The 23,571-nt window shown below is 38.7% G+C and overlaps 1 protein-coding gene across 2 annotated transcripts in view; it reads right to left on the bottom strand.

Annotated features, from left to right (window-relative positions):
* Window positions 1–19,064: 19,064 nt before the first annotated feature.
* Window positions 19,065–23,571, bottom strand: part of UMAD1 (UBAP1-MVB12-associated (UMA) domain containing 1) — a 247,701-nt gene continuing 243,194 nt past the window's right edge. For both annotated transcript variants that reach the window (XM_017893878.1, XM_017893877.1), the window contains one exon: window positions 19,065–21,007. In XM_017893878.1, coding sequence (XP_017749367.1) covers window positions 20,750–21,007 — 258 coding nt within the window. In that variant the 3' untranslated portion in view covers window positions 19,065–20,749. The remainder of the gene's footprint in view (window positions 21,008–23,571) is intronic.

Below are 23,571 nucleotides of genomic sequence, written 5' to 3' on the forward strand. Positions count from 1 at the left end.
ACAATAGAGTGTTTCTTTTTCTTTTTTCTTTTTTCTTTTTTTTTTTGAGACAGAGTTTCACTCTTATCGCCCAGGCTGGAGTGCAGTGGTGCGATCTCGGCTAACTGCAACCTGTTCCTCCCAGGTTCAAGTGATTCTCCTGCCTCAGCCTCCCGAGTAACTGGAACTACAAGTGCGCAGCACCATGCCCTGCTAACTTTTTGTATTTTTAGTAGAGATGAAGTTTCACCATATTGGCTAGGCTGGTCTTGAACTCCTGACCTCAGGTGATCCACCCGCTTCGGCCTTGCAAAGTGTTAGGATTACAGGTGTGAGCCACCGCATCCGGACCTTTTTTTTTTTTTTTTTGAGATGAAGTCTCGCTCTGTCTCCCAGGCTGGAGTGCAGTGGCACAATCTCGGCTCACTGCAACCTGTTCCTCCCAGGTTCAAGGGATTCTCCTGCCTCAGCCCCCCAAGTAGCTGGAACTACAGGTGCGCACCACCATGCCTGGCTAATTTTTTTTTTTTTTTTTTTTTAAGTAGAGACAGGGTTTTACCATGTTGGCCAAGCTGGTCTTGAACTCCTGACCTCAGGTGATCTGCCCACCTTGGCCTCCCAAAGTGCTGGGATTACAGGCGTGAGCCACCGCGCCTGACCCACAATAGATTGTTTCTAATTGTTTGAAAAAAATGTCCTTCAGAAAAGTCTCCTGACACAGAGTCAGAAGTTAGGGCAGGGAGCAAGGCTCATTAGACCTGGAGCCCAGTGGGAGGCAGCAGGTGACAGCTGGCATTTTCTCAGGAGAAACAGTTTACTCATTATTTTAGTGTTTGTGCTAGTGAACGCCTTCAAAGTGAAAGTTAATTTCCCTTTTGGATTACTTAGGATATTATTTTTAATGCTGAGGTTTTCCACATCTTTGGACAGATTTTTTTTCCCAGAATGAAGATTTTTTTTTCTTTTTTTTTAATTATATGGTTATTCCCAACAACACGTAAAAAATCAATTTGGGGGAGATTTTGTTATTTTCCATGATTTCCTTGTAGACATTCTTAATGACAATCTTTGAAGAAAGAAAAACACAAAAGCATTTAGTGTTATGGATTAAAATGAAAGTTCAGTATTTTACTGGGTGGGGGTTGGGTGGTAAAGAGAGGAGCGACGCCCTCCTTAAAACATACAAAGGATGAAATTCCACCTAGTCTGTCTAAATATTCCAAACAATTAAAACACGAAGTTTGAATAAGAATAAGAATAAGCTTCAGGATATTAAGACCATTCTGGTCCTGTCTAAAGTCATGCCTGTTTATTTTGCATCTGTCATCTCAAATATGGTCTGTTAGAGAATCTAAGGGACAAAAGGCCTTTCTTAATCTATCCAGCTGCCTCCCACCCCTGCCACGGCATCTCTGGGCTGTGCCTAGGGTAAGAGAGGCAAGCCAGAGGAGCATGAAATCAACCACAGTTTATGCTTCCTTTTCTCACCGCTCCCCCCAACTCCACCCCCAATCCCAACAAGACCTCCAATTCTGAGTGGCTGGAGCTACTTCTAACGCCTGTCCATGTCCCTCTCTGCCAGCTATGCATATGGGGCAGCCTCTAGAAAGGAGCACAGTCTAAACTGAGAAACATTCAATGTCAACTTCCTCACAACTAAACTTTTAGGTAACTTTCCAAGCAGGCAATATTTTGGGGAATTTTGCTGTCACTTCCTTCGGAGGGGCTTACTAGGATAGGTTTTAATGTGCTTACGAGAAGCTGTGTTTAAGAGAGTATTAAGTTATGAGATTACTCTAGTAGATAAAATGTACTATAAACATGACAATACGCTGTGAAAAAAAATCTCATATTTCTGCTTTAATACTATGTAATGTTATGAAAGAATGAGTTATTTGAACTAGATGAATCTTGAATTATAAGGCAGACTGAATTTAGAGCAGATACAGAAGATGTAGGGATTTTAGAAGTGGCAGGGAAATTCCCCTTTGATTAGGTTTAGTGGTATCACCTTTCATAGACTTTCTGTATGTTTCAAGTTAGATGAGAGAATAACAACTTTAGGAAAGCAAATATATCTTTAGTCTTGGAATGGCAAATAGGTTTCTTTCCCCTTTTGAATTGAAAACCAGCAGGCAAAGATCATTGTTATTAGAGAGAAATGAAAGGCTTACTAGAAATGTACCCACAGAGCTTCAATTGGACAAGCCCTGGAAAGTTCTATATACAAGTCAGGATCTGCTTAAGCCCAGGGAAATACTGGGTTTGGATTACAGTGACTGAGAATGGCTGAATGTTAGTGAGGCATTTAACTACACCTAGACATATGAATTTCTTGAGTTTGAGCTCTCTATTGTGTCTTTTATTTTTTATTTATTCATGTTTGAGATGGAGTTTCACTCTTGTTGCCCAGGCTGGAATGCAATGGCACGATCTCGGCTCACCGCAACTTCCGCCTCCCAGGTTCAAGCGATTCTCCTGCCTCAGCCTCCCTAGTAGCTGGGATTATAGGCATGTGCCACCATGCCTGGCTAATTTTGTTTTTTTAGTAGAGACGGGGTTTCTCCATGTTGGTCAGGCTGGTCTTGGACTCCCGACATCAGGTGATCCGCCCGCCTTGGCCTCCCAAAGTGCTGGGATTACAGGTGTGAGCCACAGCACCCGGCCTGTGTCTCTTAATTACACAGAATGTTCCTTTATGTCTGTATTTATGTGGTTAAATGAAGTTCTATTTTATTGGAGAAAACAATTGTCCTTTGGCTCTGTTGATACATGCCTATAGGAAATCCTAACCGGAACGATATCACCTAGGCACTAGCATCCATCTCACAGAACCCAAATTGTGTGGTTCTGTCAAATGATATAAGACATGGGAATAAAATAAACACTTTGAGGAACATTTATTAGTACACCCACTTAAAAGATATTTACTGAGCATCTCTCCATTTATTTTACTGGATACCAAAGGCCAGTACCAGAGATGTTAAGAATTCCTTAACATATTTAAGAAGTGAAAAGGGATGGATAAATCGAGACAAAGAGTTTTATCCCTGGTTCTAAAGGAAACTAACTTAAATCCCAGGGAATTTCAGAGACTATATGTTTTTCTATTTTTCTTCCTCAATACATATCATCTCCAACTTCACCCTGCCTTAGAATAAAGGGGATAAGGTGGAAAGAAAAAGATGAGCCAAATATTCAAAAGTGAAATAAACATTTGAACACAATCATGCAAAAGCCAGGGAACCAGAAATTAATGTTTCCTTACAAAGGATGGACGATAACTAGTTAGGGCATTGAGTACTGAGGTTTGCAGAAAGGGCCACAGTGGGTGCTTATTGTCAGGAGAGCCTCAGCCTAGCATTTCATGACTTTTGTACTTTTTACTTTGTCATCAGACAGTTCCCTTACTACAGTTTAGAGAAAAAAAGCTGATGTATGATAAAATGAATACTGCAACGAATTGGGGGAAGAGGCATATTTAGTTGATTTGAAGGAAAATGATGTTTCAGAAGAGATGAAAATACGTATTCAATTATGTTTTTGCAAGAATGGCTAACAGGTAGAGAGACTTTCAAGTCAAATATCTGGGACCAGAAACAATTAAGTCAGATGCGGGGAGGCTTTATCCCAGCCACATCTAAGCAAGAAGGAATTTGTTACGGAATTTGTTACAGTGTCAGAGAAGACAAAAATCCAATGCTTAGCTATGAATATTTTCTAAAAGTATCCCATGACTCCTCATCTATTTGAATTAATAACAGTTCCCTAGGCCAAAATGTTGTCTGGACTACATGCCTTTCTAGCAAATACAGTAGTTGTTACAATGATTTTTAAACCACAACTATCAATATAAGAGTGGCTGCTGTATTCTGTGAGCCATCTGCTTCACAGCCAGATGAAGTCATAGATATAAAATGCAGCTATGAGTTATTTTATTGTATCTCCATAATGTTAGTATCTCACATATATTTTAAAACCTAGAAAAGCGTCAAAAGATAGGGTCCAGAAAGAATTACATGTCCGCTCTTCCAACCCCAATTTTAGTGACTCAAAGAAATCTTAACTAAATAGTACAGTTATTTTAGATAAGATATTTAAAAGTAGACACAGTTACTCTCAAAAGTGATCTAGTGTCCATGTCTACTTCATCCTTTATAAAAAGCAAATATTCTCTGAACATCTCATTCATGAATAGAGAGAATGAAAGTGAATTAACTGGGATGAATAGTGACTTTAACAACAGCTAAAGGGATGCATCTAATGAAAATACCCAGCAGGACTTTGAAAATTCACTCACTGCCAGGCATGGTGGCTCATGCCTATAATCCCAGCACTTTGGGAGGCTGAGGTGGATTACTTGAGCCCAGGAGTTCAAGACCAGCCTGGGGAACATAGTGAGACCCTGTCTCTGTAAAAAATAAAGGAAACTACCTGGGCGTGGTGTCACGTGCCTGTAATCCCAGCTACTCAGGAGGTGGGAGGATCACTTGAGCCCAGGAGGTTGAGGCTGCAGTGAGACACGATGGAGCCACTGCACTCCAGCCTGAGTGACAGAGCAAGACCGTGTCTCAGAAAAAAAAAAAAAAAAAAAAAAAATCACTCACCATTTATACTCTAGAGAACTGTATCACCTCATTTTAGGAAACAGTACTTCTCACCTTCTATAAAAAATATCCCTTGCTCCACTAACTTCCTTAGGCTACAAAAGTATTTCTCAATTTTTTTTTCATTACTGTTCTCCAAAAGAGAAAAAAGAATTTAATTTAAATACTCCCTTATGACAGAATTAAATACTATGAGAGAATTAAATACTAAGGGATAAGATTTCTTGGGTAGGGACGAGCTTTGGATGGCCACAAACCATTTAATATTTAAGATATTTTTGGTCTCCCCAAAACCAGTGTTCCCATTGAGAATACTTGGGTTACAGTGACTTGATCCCTGTTCCTCCATCATATACTCTCTATTCCTTCTAAATTGTAGGAGGTTATTGCTAAATAATAAGCACTCAGGAATGGCCCGTAGATGGTCAGTATACTATTTCATGGGTGCCTAATTAACTCAGTCAATGGTAACTTAGTTCAGCTGATCTGTGACCCCTGTTAGCTACAAGACCATTTGTTCAACTGCACAGGCTGGTCAAAGAAGGACTAAGGCTGTAAAGTCAGATGTCCTGGTGCAAACCTCAGATTTACCACGTATCAGCAATGAAACTTCAGCTAATCATCTAACCCCGTGGTCCTCAACTTGGGGCAATCCCCCACCACTCAACCAATACATTTGCAAATGTCTGGAGACATTTTCCATTGTCACAGCTTGGAAATGGGAGACTACCAGCATTTAGTGGGTAGAGGACAGGGATGCTGCAAACCATCCTGCAATACACAGGACAGCCTGTCATGACAAAGAATTACCCAGTCTAAAATGTCAACTCTCAGGCTGAGAAACTGTGATTTCACCTCTCGGTGTCTCTTGTCACTGTGCCAGATGGTGTTCATTCCTCAACAGACATTTCCAACCCATGTCCTTGCTGCCTCCATTACAGACGCTGGAAAAGCCAAGCACTCATTCTGCTGGCCTCCCTTGCCTTGCAGCTTGGGATAGCCCTGAGGCACAGTTCTACCTGGTAAGATATTGAGGGAAATTTATTAGAGGCTTTAGGAAAGCTTTTATTTTGTGTGTGTGATAAAAGAAAAGATTTGACTGGTATCACTCCTTTCTTCTCCTCTTCCTACCTTAAACACGGATGTAATATACAGAGTTGCAGTAGCCGTCATGCTGTCACTAGGGAAAGCCAAGAGATTTGAGGAGAGGATGACCCTGAACCAATGCCACAGCACCCTCCTAGACTTCTTATTATGTTAGTATATACAACTCCTATTTGTTTAAACATTCCAGATATACTCAAATTAAAATTAGGTCAGGAATAGGGTTTTACAAAACTGTTTTTTACTGTGGTAAAATATATATAACAAAATTTGCCATTTTAACCATTTTTAAGTGTTACAGATCAGTGGCATTAATTACATTCACAATGTTGTGCAACCATTACCACTATTTCCAAAATTTTTCATCGCCCCAGATGGAAACTCTATACTCATAAAGTAGTAACTGCCATCCTCCCACTAAAGTCCTTGGTAATTTATAATCAAATTACCATCTTTATGAATATGCATAGAGATGCAAATTCCAGATATTTCATATAAGTTGAATAACACAATATTTGTCCTTTTATGTCTGGCTTATTTCACTTAGTATAATGTTTTAAAGATTCATCCATGTTGTAACATGTATTCTAACTTTATTTCTTTTTTGTGGCTGAATAATATTCCATTGTATAAACATTTCACATTTTATGTAGCCATTCATCAACTGATGGACAAGGGTTATTTCTACTTTGGGCAATAATAGAGTTTTAAAAGATAAGTAATATATGTAAAGCATTTAGAACAGTGCTTGGTACCTAAGAACTCAGGAAATGTAAGCTAAAAAAAACTATTATTACTATCACTAAATACCAACCCATCACATCCACTTTGTCAACTGTCTTTCATTTCAAGGGGAAATGGAGTAGTATGTGGATACACTGAAAGTGTCATCAAGACCTACCATACAATTAGGAGCAAATGATATGTTCATAGGTCTGTGGCCATCTGTGGTGCAGGTATAATGGATACAACCCTACTTGTATCTGTCTGCCCATCCATCCATCCATCCAGATTTTATTAAGTACCTTCTATGGAAAAAATGCTGTACTTCAAACCTAAGCTGAAGTGACACATAATTAAATTGTTAAATGACAAAGAAGAAAAGGGGCAGCACTTAACCATTTCTAATGATGATGAAATAGTTCTACAATCAATCATGAGCTTCAAAACTCTTCCCAGGACTAGGACTATGTTGTTTCTACAGAGTTATCAATGAACCAAGCACCTGCCTTATGAAGTCCTCATGCTGCTAATTACTTTTTACATTCATTCATAAAGGCTGGGCACGGTGGCTCATGCCTGTAATCCGAGCATTTTGGGAGGCCAAAGTGGGTGGATCACTTGAGCCCACTAATTTGAGACCAGCCTGGGTAATGTGGGGAAACCCCGTATCTAGTGAAAATACAAAAATTAGCTGGGCATGGTGACACATGTCTGTGGTCCCAGCTACTCAGGAGGCTGAGGTAGGAGGATCACTTGACCGGGGAGGTAGAGTTTGCAGTGAGCCAAGATTGAGCCACTGCACAGCCTGGGTGACAGAGCAAGACTGTCTCAAAAATAAAATAAAATAAATAAGTAAATAAATAAATTCATTTATAAATGTTGTTGGCCTTTGCACCTAACGTTTCAATCACAAGGGTTCCACATGACTGGTTCCAGGAAGAGGACCATTTTTTAAGTGAGAAAAGCAAACTTCCATATCCAAGTAACAAGGATAGGCAATACTGAGAGTACATCTGTTCATAGTAGAAGAGCACAGTAGGCCAACTTTTTAGCTGGCAGGAGGTGCATCTCTGGGAGAGGATCTGCTGTAGGGGAAGGAGCATATACTAAAGAACACATTTAATTAAATAGGGAGTGGGAAAGAGGTGGGAAGGAGGGAAAGTAATCATCCTCCAGTGACAGTGGTGATAACACATCTTACTTCGGCATTGAAGACCTTTGACACTAACGTAGGTGGTCAATCATTTGAGATCCAATAACTCCAATAATGTTTGGAAGTCAGGTATTCATTGAGCACCTACTGTATGCAATGTGTTTTATTACATAAAATAATCATCAGCTCACCCTTATATATCTTACAATGTACTTAGAGAGTTAAGATTCATCACACAATATTGTGAGAAAACAAGTGGAAGAAACAGTGGGAAAATCTGAATGCCAGAGCCAGAGGGGATCTGAGATGACATGTGTCGGCCATTCCTGGAGAACACGTTCATGAGGGGGCTGGAAACAGAGCTGCAGTGAGCATGTGTGTGTGCACAGGCAGGACATAAGACCAAAAGAGGGAGAAATACCATCAACAGAGGAGTGACATGGCACCAGAAAGGAGGTAAGGAATGAGTAGGTGAAAAAGAGGTTGGCTTGACTGGGCCCTGTGGGAAATAAGTTTCAATAGTGAGAAGGGGGCCGAAAAGGAGACATGTACTCAATAGTTCATTATTTCCAGGCTAGTCACAAGAGAATGTGGCTTCATGTCTAGGCGCTGTAGCTCCGCATTGTTTTATCGCCACCACCCCTGTCCATTTGTCCATTCTTCCTGTATCTTGTTGCATTATAAATGACACATTGTAGGCAAGGTAATTGAAAAAAATAATACTAGCCCCAACAAATTTTCTTTGGATGCTCTGAATAACTATTGCTTGGCCTCTGAATCACCTCCTTCCCTGACTTTCATTTAAACTGGCTCACTTACTTGGCATTTCATGATGATCAAACCTGTCTTTAGTGGTCAACTTGATACTATTACTGCTACCTGTAATTTTAGACTCTAGAATGAAAAATACTAAGGATAGAGAACTTGTCTTTTGTGTATTATGTTTTGTCATGCTCAGGGCACATTTCTGGCACTCTGTACTTAACAAGCATAACAAAGCACACCCAGGCTGAAGGATATCACATTTGCTGTACTTCCACACAACCAAAGCAGCAAGTCCAGTGGTCTCGCCCCCTAGGGTGGTTAGAAATTACACTGGGAAATAAAGCCTTTATCACAATCCACATAAAAAAGAAATCATGCCTCAAGTGTATCTCAACATATACTAGAAAAGCCCCAGTGGAAATAACCATGAATGGAAATAACCTACACCCAGAAGACAACTGGTTGCTTAAAGGGGGTTTAATTCCTACAATCACTCTCTTATAGTTAAATATTGCCAAGTGTAGAAACTTAGAGTCACTTAAAATTACTCAGGTGGGAAAACTAAGGTGGGTATAGAGAGTTTCAGCAAGTAGTCTTTCAATTTGGAAAAGAAGAAACTATTGACCCCTGGCACTAATTTAACCTAGCATTTTAATCAAAAGGCCGGGTGCGGTGGCTCACGCCTGTCATCCCAGCACTTTGGGAGGCCAAGGCGGGCAGATCACGAGGTCAGGAGATCAAGACCATCCTGGCTAACATGGTGAAACCCCGTCTCCATTAAAAATACAAAAAAAAAAAAAAAAAAATTAGCCAGGTGTGGTGGCGGGCACCTGTAGTCCCAGCTACTTGGGAGGCTGAGGCAGGAGAATGGCGTGAACCCGGGAGGCGGAGCTTGCAGTGAGCAGAGATCGCACCACTGTACTCCAGCCTGGGTGACAGTAGGAGACTCCATCTCAAACAAAGAAACAACAAAAAAAAAGAATTTGCTTTTAAGTTCTGGAGACTATTTTTGCTGAAACTCTTTCTAATGAAAGACTTCTTGATGTTACAAAGTATTTGCAACTTGTTATTTACTTAACAGAAATGAGAATTTTGTTAACCAACAACAGGATTGTTTTTTGTTTTCCTTTTATAGGCTAAATCATAGTTTTAAGAGATTGGCTACTATTCTCCATTTGTTGAAAATGATGTATTGTATACCTGCACTTGCATCTTGGGAGAGAAGAGGAGTCATGAAAATGTGAAAGCTTAGAGGCTGCAATAATTAACGTGGTAAGCAACCTCGTTAGAAATTCAGTTAACTAATGTTGCACAAAATCCTTATAATCCATTACAGAAATTAAAAAGTTAAATTCAGTCAGTAAACTGTCTATCAAATAAATGGACCAGTTAAAGAATATTTTAGAACCTGTTTTGATTGCATGAAAATTGAAATTATGGTTTTCCTTCTTCAAATAATTTTATTTTCCTCAAAAGCAAAATGAGCTTATCTTTCAATATGGGCCATCACCAAAAGGGTTAACATTTCCAAATCCTTCAGTAAGATTAGATTATATAAAAACAAAATGCTACAGTCCATTAAAAAATCAGGCATTCCATTTTATGGTACATATTTAAATCTACTCAAGTCCATGCTTTGAAAAGAGCCATGTAATTTAATTGGCATTAAATAATGTTAATTTAATAGAAGGAGGAAGAAAGTTCTTCCCAGGTAGATATTAAAATAAGCCAAAAAAAAGGCCAGGCACCGTGGCTCACACCTATAATCCCAGCACTGTGGGAGGCTGAGGTGGGTGGATCACTTGTCAGGAGTTTGAGACCACCTTGGCCAACATGGGGAAACCCCGTCTATGCTAAAAATACACACAAAAAATTAGCTAGTTGTGGTGGCTCACACCTGTAATCCCAGCACTTTGGGAGGCTGAGGTGGGAGAATCACTTGAACCTGGGAAGCAGAGGTTGCAGTGAGCTGAGATTGCACCACTGCACTCTAGCCTGTGCTACACAGTGAGACTCCGCTTCAAAAAAATAAAATAAAATAAAAAATAAAGTAAACCAAAAAATAAAACTGAAGTTATAATAGATAGATCCAGCCAGCCATGGTGGCTCAGTGCCTATAATCCTAGTACTTTGGGAGGCTAAAGCAGGAGGATTGCTTAAAGCCAGGAGTTCATGACCAGCCTGGGCAATAAAGTGAGATCCCATCTCTACAAAAATTGAAAAATTAGCCAGGCATGGTGGCATGTGCCTATAGTCTCAGCTACTGGGGAAGCTGAGGTATGAGGATCACTTGAACCCAGGAATTTGGACACTGCAGTGAGCTATGATCACACCACTGCACTCCAGCCTGGGAGCAACAGAGCAAGACCCTGTCTCTAAAATAATAATAATAATAATAATAATAATAATAATACACAGATTCATAGTAACTTACATCCCAAAAATTTAATCTGAAGATTTAACACTGTCTGAAAATTATAATAAATGTAAAATGTCTTTATTGTATTAATGCTGATATAGGTCACCAAACAAAAGGGGTAGAAATTTAAGAAGTTAATTTATTTAGAATACAAGATATGTTTGGGAGCATTAAGGAAATGTAGCATATTCTAATATGGATATCTGAAGGGTTTTCTAAAGGCTTCCAACACAGACACAAAGGCAACATCTACTAGTCTAATATAGATGATATATAATTCATATATTTCCTTGAATCAATAGTGACTCAATCATTCACCTACTGGACAAACTTTTACTGAGCACATGCTGTATGTCAGGCATCATGTTAATCAAGGAAGTCTATTTGGTATCAATTCAGAGTTGTGAAGCAGACAGGGAACAAACAATTATAACACTATGGATCAAGAACCTTGAAAGAGGGGAGCACAGGTTAGCACAAAAACATGCGAAGACATCAGTGCAGCTCAGCAAAAATAAAGGAAGACTCCTAGAGGAGATGATACAGGAAAAAAAGTCTTGTAATATGATTTAGCTGGGTGAAGAAGGGAAGGTCAGGGCATTCCAGAGAAAGGAAATAGAATATAAGGATAATTAAATAAGGTATGGCATATTAAACAGTGCAGGGCAGTGCTCAATAGGCAAGAACACAGAATATAGGAGTTGCAATATCATTTGCAGAGGCTGGAGGGGCAGGTGGGGGGCCCTTGTTTGCCTTAAAATGCCTCAATTTTCCAGAGACACCACAGAGCCCCTGAGGAATTTATCCGTATTTCTTAACATATTTCCTCTGGCTTTAGTGTAGAGGATGGATGGGAGGGAGGCTTAACTGGATGTAGGGAGATCAGCTGGGTGAAGTGATAAAGACCCGGACTGAAGTAGGAGTAGTAGTAGGTCTGGAGTACACATTTGATAGACAAATCTTTTAGATGTATAATTAACAAAAGTTTATCATCAGTTGAGTATTGAGGTAAGAAAGAAGAATGGATAGATTCTTAGTTTCTTGCTTGGGTAATCCAGGGCCTCAAATAATATGGTCAAGACTTTGAAACATGGAGGAAAGGATGGCTGTCAGTAGTAACCCAGCAAAATAGGTGCTTCTTTCTCCTGACATCTATGTATTGGTTGAAGGATGATAACTGGACTAGGCTAGGTTAAGTGTTTATCACCTTGTTGTATAGAAATGGCCATAAGTATCATTGCTCCCACCAGGACTACATAAAGTGATGCAGAATTCCTCAAAGGAAAGTGGGTAGAGGGGAGGGAGATGAAAAAGAGTGTAGAGCAAATAAAAATAGCAGCTACTGTGATCTGTTATAGAAGCTGAGAGTAAAGGTCAAGGGAGACATTTGATGGCAAATTTTGTATATGGATATGGAACTTGAGAGAGTTCTGGGCTGAAGATTGATTTGGCAGATAAGGCATGGATATGATTATGTAGGGAAAAGAAAAGGTAGAGAAGAGAGTCAGAGGCAGAATTCTGAAGAACACCAACATTTTACAAGTAGAAGTGAAAACAAGTCCCCAAAGGTCTAAAATGGAATGGTTACAGAGAGGGAAGGAAAACCAGCAAAAGTGTCATAGACATGAAGGGTGGAAGACAATTTCAAGAAAGTAGGATTAATCAATAGTGATTAATTGCCTCAAAGAGAGATAGTTCAGGCATGGTGGCTCATGCCTGTAATCCCGGCACTTTGGGAGGCCAATGTGGGTGGATCACCCAAGGTCAGGAGTTCAAGACCAGCCTGACCAATATGGTGAAGCCCTGTCTCTACTACATACAAAAAAAAAAAAAAAAGCCAGGTGTGGTGGTGCATGCCTGTAATCCTAACTACTTGGGAGGCTGAAGCAGAAGAATCGCTTGTACCTAGGAGGTGGAGATTGCAGTGAGCTGAGATCGTGTGACTGTGCCACTGACATTGCACTCCAGCCTGGGTGACAGAGTGAAACTTCATCTAAAAAAAAAAAAAAAAAAAAGAGAGAGAGAGATTAAGGCATTTGGCAGGTTTTAAAGGTGGGCCGAGTATAAACCAGTTCAGGGGAGGTTCTAATGAGGGATGTGAAATCTGATTGCAGAAGTTGACGATGAATAGAAAGTAAGAAACTAGAGGTACAAATATAGACCACTCTTTCAAGAAGCTTGGCTCTAAAGAGAAGGAAAAAAGAGTTGATAGTTGGAGTTAGAAAAGCGCTAAACATGCTTATATGATGAAGGGATAGAACTGGCTGAGTAGGAAATGTTGGACAGAGATACAGGAGACTATTGAAACAAAGGTGCACCACTGCTCCTGGAAAAATCTTTTTTTTTAAAAAAACAAGGTGTTTAAAAATACCCAAATGTGCTTGGAGGCAAGCAAATGAAAAAGGAAAACATTTTTCAAGGACAGGTCAGATAGGACTAATTCATTCTGGGACAGGAATACACACTACCATAACCAAGAACACACAAGGGAAACTTGGCAGCTAGATACAACCTCGGACCAACATACACTGTATTGTCTAGAATCAGCTCTTACTCATCACGAAGACATACGTAGTCATTATGGACAGAGGAAAACACAACCTGAGAAACATGGAAAATACCCAAAACAGATAAAAGGCACAATTTGTAGAGGCCTGGTAAGCTAAGCATTATTTTCAACTGCACAAACACCACAAACACAGTTCTTCCCAAGGCTGGAGAAATGACAAAAGTTTTTAAATTCTATTCCTTTGCTTTCGGGAAATCTCATGTATAAATAACTTGATGATTTATTTCATTGGTTCACTCATTTGTTCAACAAATCCTGACTGAGGAGTTATCATGTGCTAAGCACAAGCCCAGTCAGAGCACAGATTCTTAAGTGAAATAAGGGATGGGAGTTAATCTTTGAAAAAGCACATTCAATTTACCTTTGATCTTTGTAATAGAAAATACAAAGTATAACCTGTCAGAAATCTTCTTGCCTGGTGGATTATATAGAGGATACAATGAAAAAACATTGCAGATCACATTAGTTTTAAAAGCAGGACAGACATTGGCCCAAGGACTCAAGCATTTCTCTTTAGAAGGGATTCAATATGAAGATAAAATATGTAGATTCCTCCTCCTCCTTGAAGTTCAATTTCTAATTTCAGGATATGGAATAGGAAAAACATGGAAGAAACATCCAATTAATTTGTGGAGATATAGACCTGTATTTTTTTTTTCTAACCTACTGACCATCTGTTCTTTAAGGTTCTTACCAGGATCATTCCATTCTCTAAATCATCTTCATTTCTTCTACTGTTGCCTACATCTTTAGGGTTAGGAAACTCAAACAGCTACCTGAGGTAGAAACTTCCAGATTTGCTTTATAGACAGTAGCTAAGTTTCCAGCAAAAAGGAGAGGAAAGTTCAGTGTTCTTGTTTTAAGCTGTGTTAGCTGATGGCTACAAGTGGTACAGTGTGAGATAGAAGACTGCATACAGTCTGTTCCAGGCTCAAAAATATGTGTGGATAAACACAAATTCTCCTGAAGATCCAAAACAAAGATGAGGGGAGAAGACTACAGGAAGAGAATGAGTATTTAGGTTTCATCTTATACCAACTGCCTGTGTGCGTTTTGGCATCCATTTATTTATTTATTTTTGTCCTGAGAAGGCCTATTCAAATGACTAAGTTAACAATATCACACACAACATGTTAGCATACAATGTACCCTGTAGGTGTAAAAATTCAGCTTTGTTTTGCCCTTGTTCTTGAACAAAAGCTTCTTCTTTGCTAGTCTCCCAAATGTTCCCAGCCATTATGTAGAAATACACTCATTTTAAAACAAAATAAATTATGTACCTTTTGAAAAAATTAAAAGAAAACCCATACACATAAACACACATATGCACAATGACATTGACATTACCCTGTTCCTTCTCCCATGTGCCTCAGAGTTATAGCCAACACCTGTGGCCACACAAGGGGTAGATTTGGCAGTTGCAGAACCCAGATGTCAGACACTGGATTGTACATCCCTGGCAGCAGTCCTAAATTGGAACCTGTCTCCTTAACTGACCTCTGAAATGCTCTATTGTCTGACTCCCTTTCTGGCCTGGGCAGTGACTAGCAAGCTCTCTGCTGGGGCTGGTTCAGAGTCAGCCAACTGATGGTTTGTTCTGGATGCAATTACCCTTTGCTTTGCCTTTGATTGTAAGGAATTTATTTATTTATTTATTTTTGTAAGGGTGAAAATTGGGGTTGGGTAAATTCTTGACAAGGAATTATATTCAAGTGTCTTGTAAAGACTACATAAGTTGTTTTTTTGTTTTGATTGTGTCCTTCCCAAATGAAACTGAATGAGATCCACTCATCCAATTTACGTTTTAGCACGCAGTGAGCTTTCGCTAATGAGAAGTAAAACTATGAGATTCTTGGGCACTTTTCCCCTCCAAAAGAAGCTTGGTTTCCTTTTATTGCTGCTGTTGCTGCTGCTGCTTCTCCTTCTTCCTTCCTCCTCCTCTTCCTCCTCCTCTTCTTCCTCTTCTTCTTCCTTTTATTGCTTCCTTCTCCTTTTCTTCTTTTTTTTTTTTTTGACAGGGTCTCATTCTGTCGACCAGGCTGGAGTAGCACAATCATGGCTCACTGCATCACTGCAGCCTCGACTTCCCTAGACTCAGATGATCTCTAACCTCAGCCTCCAGAGTAGCTGGGATTGCAGGTGCACACCACCAAGCCCAGCTAATTTTTTTGTAGAGATGGGATTTCACCATGTTACCCAGGCTGACTTCTACTGCTTCTTAAAACTACCTCTTAATGTTGAAAATGAAATCCATCTTTCTTTAGAAAATTAAGAAGGAACAATTTTATTTTTGCTATTACTAAAAAAAAAAGTCTCACCTTTTACAGAGAAGAGCTCTTTGTGTCATGAGTTTTCTTGATTCTTTAAAGAGGAAATAATGACATTACCATCTCATTTCCATACCACTTGCTGAAGAATGACATTATTTATAAGATGCAACCATCTTAGGAATAAGGTAGGAAAAGGCCAGTTATCTACGGGGGCTCTGCTTACAATGCAACACTGTTAGCCCTACAAGGAAGGTCTGTGGTATATATGGTTATTCATGATAAGCTAAGGAGATACATACCTGACATTAACAGGAAGATAAATTTTGAGGAAACCATAGAATATACTATCATATCCAACATAAAATGGTATTCATCTGCACCATGTAAAATGTTCCAAATTTTATCGACTTTCATAAAAATGTAAATATGTTTCTTGGATAGCACTGATTAAGACTTGGAAAAAAGACTGAAGATTCCTGAGTTCATACTAATATAAATAAATAACTGATAAATAAATTGAGGAAAAGAGACAACTCTCTCATGCAGAAGAATTCCAAATAATTTATGTGATACTTGCCTTTCAAGGAGGTGGAGTTTAATTCCCCACTCCTTGAGTGTGGGTCATGCTTTGTGATTTAATTCCAGAGTAGAGTATAGAAAGGTTGGGAGGAATAACTTTTGCAGTGGAGAAACCTGAGAAGCACTACTTTGGCCAGGTATTCAAAGTCAGCGTCATCAGTAATAAGTCATGTTTATAGCATATACTACTCTCAATATGATATAATCTCACTGAAGGGCATATCACCTTTTTAATATTTCTCCAAAAACTCATATCCCTAGTCTAACCATGTGAAAACATCAGATACACCCCACTTGAGAAATATTCTACAAAATACTCGATCAGTACTCCTCAAAACTGTCAAGGTCATCAAAAATAAAAAGTCTGAGAAACTGTTGAAGCCAAGAGGCGCTAAGGAGATATGACAACTAAATAAATGTAATGTACTATCCTAGATAGGCTGCTGGAGGAGAAAAAGGACATTAGAGGAAAACTATGAAATCTGAACAGGGTGTGCAGTGTAGTTAATTGCAGTGTACCAGTGTTGATTCCTTGGTTGTGATAAATGTCCTGTAGTTATGTGAGATGTCAACAACAGGGAAAACTAAGTGAGGGGTATATGGGAACTCTCTGTGGTATCTTCATAATTTTTCTGTAAATCTAAAACTATTCCAAAATAAAAAGTTTATTTAAAGTTTTAAAAGACTGACATATTGTCATATTGACTGAAACAGAGTTCCTTGCGTCAATCAATACATCTTTCTCTTTCTTACACACACCTATCTGCCAAACCATATGGCATAAAGAGTCCTTTTCCTGAAACATAAGAATACTTAATCCTTCAAGCCAATGTAGTATGAATGGAATTGGACTTATTCTGAAAGTTTTAGATTTCCCAATAATACCTAGGTCATGCCCTCAGCAATATGGGACAAATGCTCAAAAGATAATGTCCATAAACCTGTATTTCCCAAAAACTTTAAAAGACAAAACATCCTTCAACTACATTTCCAATAAACTTATATTTTGTGTGAGTTATTGACATAATTAATAAGATAATGCATTAATCTCTGAAAGAAACATATTCTTTGCTAGATTACTGAGGGCAGTGTTCATTTGTTGATCAATTGTTACCATGGGAGGTACAGAGGTAGTCTGATGTACTATGGTTTCAGAACCTGGGTGAGATTCTTTCCTTGCTTCTCCTCACCTGTCATTTAGAATTATGAGAAATGAAATCTCTGGGAATTTTAGAAGAATTTTTTCATACTGTTTTCAATTTACCATTTTTCTTTAAGAAAAGAAAAAAACAAGTGTTGATGTCCATGAATGTTTACCTTAAAAAACTATTATAGATTTGTTCTGCAATTGTTAATAAAAATTGTGCCTTTGCTAACGTTTTAATGGTACAATTTTGAAAGTTCAGTTGATCAAAATTTAATTAGCCAGGGTAATACATGGTCAGAATAGCCTCTCTCATTCTGTTTTTAGGAAAGAATGCAAATGTCTTTAAAGAAAGCTTGGGAAAAAAAATACATGCAAGTCTTGAACGTATTTTAGGGCTAAAAATAAGATTCAAGGCTGGGCACAGTGGCTCATGCCTGTAATCCCAGCACTTTGGGAGGCCTAGGCGGGTGGATCATCTGAGGTCAGGAGTTCGAGACCAGTCTGGTCAACACGGTGAAGCCCCACATCTACTAAAAAAAAAAAAAATTAGGCATGGTGGCAGCCAACTATAATTGCAGCTACTTGGGAGGCTGAGGCAGGAGAATTGCTTGAACCCAGGAGGAGGAGGCTTCAGTGAGCCTATATCATGCCATTGCATTCCAGCCTGGGTGACAAGAGTAAAACTCCATCACAAATAAACAAATAAATAAGATTCAGTAAAATCACCTGCACATTGTATGCCTATAGTACTTTGCAATAATAACATATATTAGGAAAAAGACTTTAATAATGAGAAAAAGAACAAAATGTTCATTATGGAATTCTTAGCTAAGGCAGAACAGTCAACTAACATTTTAGGAATATTTCTCATAGTAAGGTATTTAATATGGAACAAAATACTGGGAAGGAGGGGGATCTACAGTTAATGTAGGTAGCTGTTTTTTTTATGTTACTCTTCAAGAAGTTCAATTAATATATATTTTGCATTTCATTATAGTATTGTGTGTGTATGGTCAATAACGAGAATTATAACAATCCGTTTCCCAGAATACTGATGATGCGCTAGGCTTTAGGCTGCCAGGCATTTGACATACACCAACTATAACTTAGCATAACGCTGCAAGTTATGAACACTTAGTGTTTAACAACTGAGAGAACTGAGGGCACCAGAAGTTAGGGGACTGATTGAAAGGTCCGCAGCTTATGAGGGAGGGAGCCATTACCAACTCTGCCTGACTGCCTCAATTGCCTGAACTTTTTCCCACCATATCACAAGGCTTTGTTATCATATATTATAATTACCAACACTATTAAGGTAGGCATTTATTTATCACTAAGTGATTTAAGTCATTTAGTCTTTCTAGGCTTCAATTTTCTCTTAGGTAAAATGAGGTTAGCTTTATTGATTTCTAATGTTTCATAGAAACATTAATTTATATACCAAATAAAAAATTAAATGGTCATTTTCACAATATTTTTGTTTAAAAAAGAAGATCATTAACATTGGCCCTTACTAAATGTTGTGATGATGGGATCAATCTAGAAATGCTCATGTCATCTCTCTCAAATCCCTCCAGTCCTATTAAGCCAGGACTACTGATCTTACCATTTTCAAAGTTATTCCTTAAAACTCACATGCAAGAGGAAATTGCATATTTTTCCTAGCACTATACAAACTATATACTTAAACTTTTTGGCTCCTAAAGAATTAACAACTTGCATTCAGATAAAATGATTCAAAAAAACCCATTTTCTGGATCTGAAAATAATCAAAATTTTATTTTAATTCACATTTATTTAAATATAACATTTTTATAGACACATGAAGGTACTTATAAACATTGATAACATGGTAGACATAAATATAGATGAAATGTTTAGGTATTTTAGACAAAATTTCACACATAAACTAGACAAACTGACTATGTGCTTGCATTTAGTTTAAGGGTACATTAACATAGATATTTGAAAAGGATGTGCTTTTACAAAACTACTACAAAATGTTCACATTTGCATCAGCAATAAGTCATATTTCCTAGACTGATGCTTTATAAAAACTATGTAAAGATCTAATGTAATCATTAACATCATATGGTAACATAATAAGTAAAGGAAGCATATTTTTGTCAATAGAAATGTTCCTGTAACTTTTAAATAACATAGCATTTGTATTAAAACCATGCCACATTTATTAAAACAAACACGCATAATAATACTTTAAAACTGGAATAATTCATGTACCTTTATGCACAGTGTTTAGTTTCACTATGGTACTCTTCGTGAAAAAATATACTTAAAACTTGGCACAGAGTTAATAAATCATATTGCTGGTCATCAAAATAAATGTGATTTCAATTTCCCATGGCATAGAAAATTCTCTATCACAATTTGCCTCTTCCCTTTACAGTTTATTGACCAATGGCAGTTCTGTTTTCATTAAAGTGAACAATGGATATTCAAGAACTAAAAGTCATATGTAGGTGTTTTGCCTATACTCTAATTGGAAATGAGTTGATTTTAGTTTTTCCAGGAGTAAAACATTTCCATCTGTATTGTGGCCAACAAATTTCTAAATAAGCGTGTTATCAGCAATAATATGTATCATCATGGGATGTTTTTCTTGAGGAGGCAGAGAGGTTGAAAGGAAATGTGGATCTCTTCAGCAACTGGGAACATATGTGGTAAGGAGAGCAAATGCCAACCGAGGCAGAAGCAGGGCAAGTTCTTTGGAAAGCTGGTCAGAGAGCACACTGAAGTAGCGCAAAGGCAGAGAACAAAGGTGGGAACATAGAAATTATTCACAATGGAAAGGGCTGCCATGGGTTTCAGAAAACGGAAATGGGCCACTCCAGAAACAGCACGCAGAGCAGGTCTAGCATTCTCGTATCAGCAAACTAGCACTGTTGTTTAGGACAAGTTTTAAACTTCCACATCAATGCGTCTGAAGAAATTAAGCGAACTGGTAACTTTTTTTCTGAGTTCATTCATAAACACTGTGGAAGAAAACAATTCAGGAATAACACTAATTCAACTTCCTACAAACCAGAGAGGAGACTTCACACCCACGTCTAGCTCAGACTTCGGAGCTGTGGTAACTAAAAAATGCCACAATTCTTTTTCACAGTTCTTCTAAGATAAATTTGAGGTGTTATATTTTGAGAGACCATCTGAAGGAATTGACTCCTTTCATAAAACCTTCATAGCCTAATTTTTATGTTTATTATATGGGAGAAAGGAAGTAGAACTTAAGTTCAATTTGTACACAAATGTACATTTTCTTAAAATAGAGTAATTAACATAATGCTATTTTCTTTGCTTTATGATCCTTACTTTGCTGAGGGCCTTAAACAGTGAAACGGCAAAGAACATCAAACAGGTCAAATGAAATAGGTGAACATATTTTAAAGCTGTTAAGGTGCAAACAGACATAAAGATTATGAATCACAGAGCACTGAATTTTCAAGAGTGAAATCATACCAAAACCGTGATAAGTTTTCGCTGACATCATAGGAGAGTAAGTGGTCAGGAAGGTCAGTGATGGTGCCCTGCACTGCCAGCACATGCGGGGCCAGGGTGAAGGGTACATCGCTCAGGAGCTCGGCCATTAATGAGCTGTTCTCCAGAGTCTGGCCTGCCTTATTTTCCGTCTCAGGGTCTGATACAGTCACACTGGATGAATTTTCTTTGTTGGTCTAAAAATACATATATTTAAAACATTTAGGCCTTGTGAACTTTGAGGTTTAGTAACAGTAAATGTGGCATTAATACATCAAAATGATTGAGAAATGTGGACTATATCAATATTCCCAGATTTGAATGCAGCTCTTTACTTTAGAATTACATTTATCCAAATTTCCATTAGGCTTTAAAGTGAATCCTAAACTTTAACTCAGACTGACCACCCACAGACCCCTTAAACACAAGCTGGCCTTCCTGTTATTTCCCTTGCTCAGACAATGTCTGCAAAGTCTGTCTCCGCTTTTCCAAATCCTATGTATGTTTTTAGGCTCTGCTAAATTCTCAGCTGCCCTATAAATCTTGTATCACTGGAGTCCAAAGTGACCTTGCCCATTTCAGAATGCTTATGGAGCAAATTGCCTAAGACGTTATTTGGTGCTGCCTATATGTGTCCTTGCTAATTGCTGTTCCATATGCATATATATCTTATCTCCAACTAGACTATAGGGTCTTTGAAGACAAGCAATCTACCTGGCATATCTTTGTATTTTCAACCTTGCACACTTTACTGTTTGACACTAATATACATGTACTCATAATTTATCTCTAATGTATACCATGAGTATTGATTGACTGCCTGACTGTCATTGGAACTGACCTGTTATGTCACAAAAGTTATCTAATTTTTTAAAAAAGGATATATCTTGTTCAGTTTCCTTACAATTAATATCTCTTGCAAATCACCTAAATATCAATCAATAGAAGAATGGATAATAAATTGAAATGTATTTACAGCAATGAAGATGAATGGCCTGCCACTACGAGCACCTGAAACCTAACTCAAACCAGCCTGGGCAAAACAATGACTCCCCCCTCAACCCTCAATCTCAGGCAGAATAAAATTCCCAAGTCTTTACAGAGGTCTACTAGCTCCTTCACGATCTGGCTCCAGGGGTGCCTCTGACCTCATCTCCAGCTTGTGTGCCCTGGCCTACTCCTCTTCAGTCCCACTGTCTCCTTGCTAGTGCAAGGGCTTGCTTGTGCACACCGAGCCTGCTTCTGCCTCAGGGCCTTTGCTTTCCATTCCCTCTGTCCAGGACACTCTTCTCCCACACATACACAGGGCTACTTCCCTTATCTCCTTCCAAGTGTTAGTCCAGATGCCATCTCAATGAGGCCTTTTCTCACTTATATAAAACTTACTTTTACGTAGTTTTTGTTTGTTTGTTTGTTACTTTTTTGAGACGGAGTCTTGCTCTGTCACCAAGGCTAGGGTGCAGTGCGTGATCCTGGCTCACTGCACCCTCCCTGTCTCGGCCTCTCAAGTAGCTAGCTGGGACTATAGGAGCACGCCACCATGCTTGGCTAATTTTTGTATTTTTTTGTACAGACAGGATTTCACTACATTGCCCAGGCTGGTATTGAACTCCTGGGCTCAAGCGATCTGCCTGCCTCAGTCTCCCAAAATGCTGGGATTACAGGCATGACCCACTGCGCCCAGCCATGGAGCTTTTGTAGCTCATGTTCACTGCTGTATCCCACATGTCTAGATCAGTGCCTACTGCTCAGTCAAGATTTATTGGGTTTCTTTTTTTTTTTGGTTGGTAGGCTATTAATTACTGCCTCAATTTCACAACTTGTTATTGGTCTATTCAGGGATTCAGCTTCTTCCTGGTTTAGTCTTGGGAGGGTGTATGTGTCCAGGAATTTATCAATTTCTTCTAGATTTTCTAGTTTATTTGCATAGAGTTGTGTATAGTATTCTCTGATGGTAGTTTGTATTTCTGTGGGATCAGTGGTGATCTCCTCTTTATCATTTTTTATGGTGTCTATTTGATTCTTCTCTCTTTTCTTCTTTACTAGTCTGACTAGCAGTCTATCTATTTTGTTAATCTTTCAAAAAAACAGCTCCTGGATTCATTGATTGTTTGAAGGGTTTTTCGTGTCTCTATGTCCTTCGCTTCTGCTCTGATCTTAGTTATTTCTTGCCCTCTGCTAGCTTTTGAGTTTGTTTGCTCTTGCTTCTCTAGTTCTTTTAATTGTTATGTTAGGGTGTCGATTTTAGATCTTTCCTACTTTCTCCTGTGGGCATTTAAGTGCTATAAATTTCTCTCTAAACACTGCTTTAGCTGTGTCCCAGAGATTCTGGTATGTTGTGTCTTTGGTTATAAATGCTAATGGTTATAAATGCTGACAAATTATTTGACTCTAAGTCTAAACGAGAAGAATAATTTTCTGGGCCGGGTACAGTGGCTCATGCCCATAATTTCAGCACTTTGGGAGGTTAAGGTGGGCAGATCACCTGAGGTCGGGAGTTTGAGACCAGCCTGACCAACATGGAGAAACCCCATCTCTACTAAAAATACAAAATTAGCCAGGTGTGGTGGCGTATGCCTGTAATCTCAGCTACTTGGGAGGCTGAGGCAGGAGAATCACTTGAACCCGGGAGGCGGAGGTTGTAGTGAGCCGAGACTGTGCCATTGCATTCCAGCCTGGGCAAGAAGAGTGAAACTCCATCTCAAAAAAAAAGCCAAAAAAACAAAATAACAACAACCAAAACCAAAATCAAATGTTGTTT

This window comes from Rhinopithecus bieti, unplaced genomic scaffold, assembly GCF_001698545.2.
Source record: "Rhinopithecus bieti isolate Rb0 unplaced genomic scaffold, ASM169854v2 scaffold_23881, whole genome shotgun sequence".
Lineage (NCBI taxonomy): Eukaryota > Metazoa > Chordata > Mammalia > Primates > Cercopithecidae > Rhinopithecus > Rhinopithecus bieti.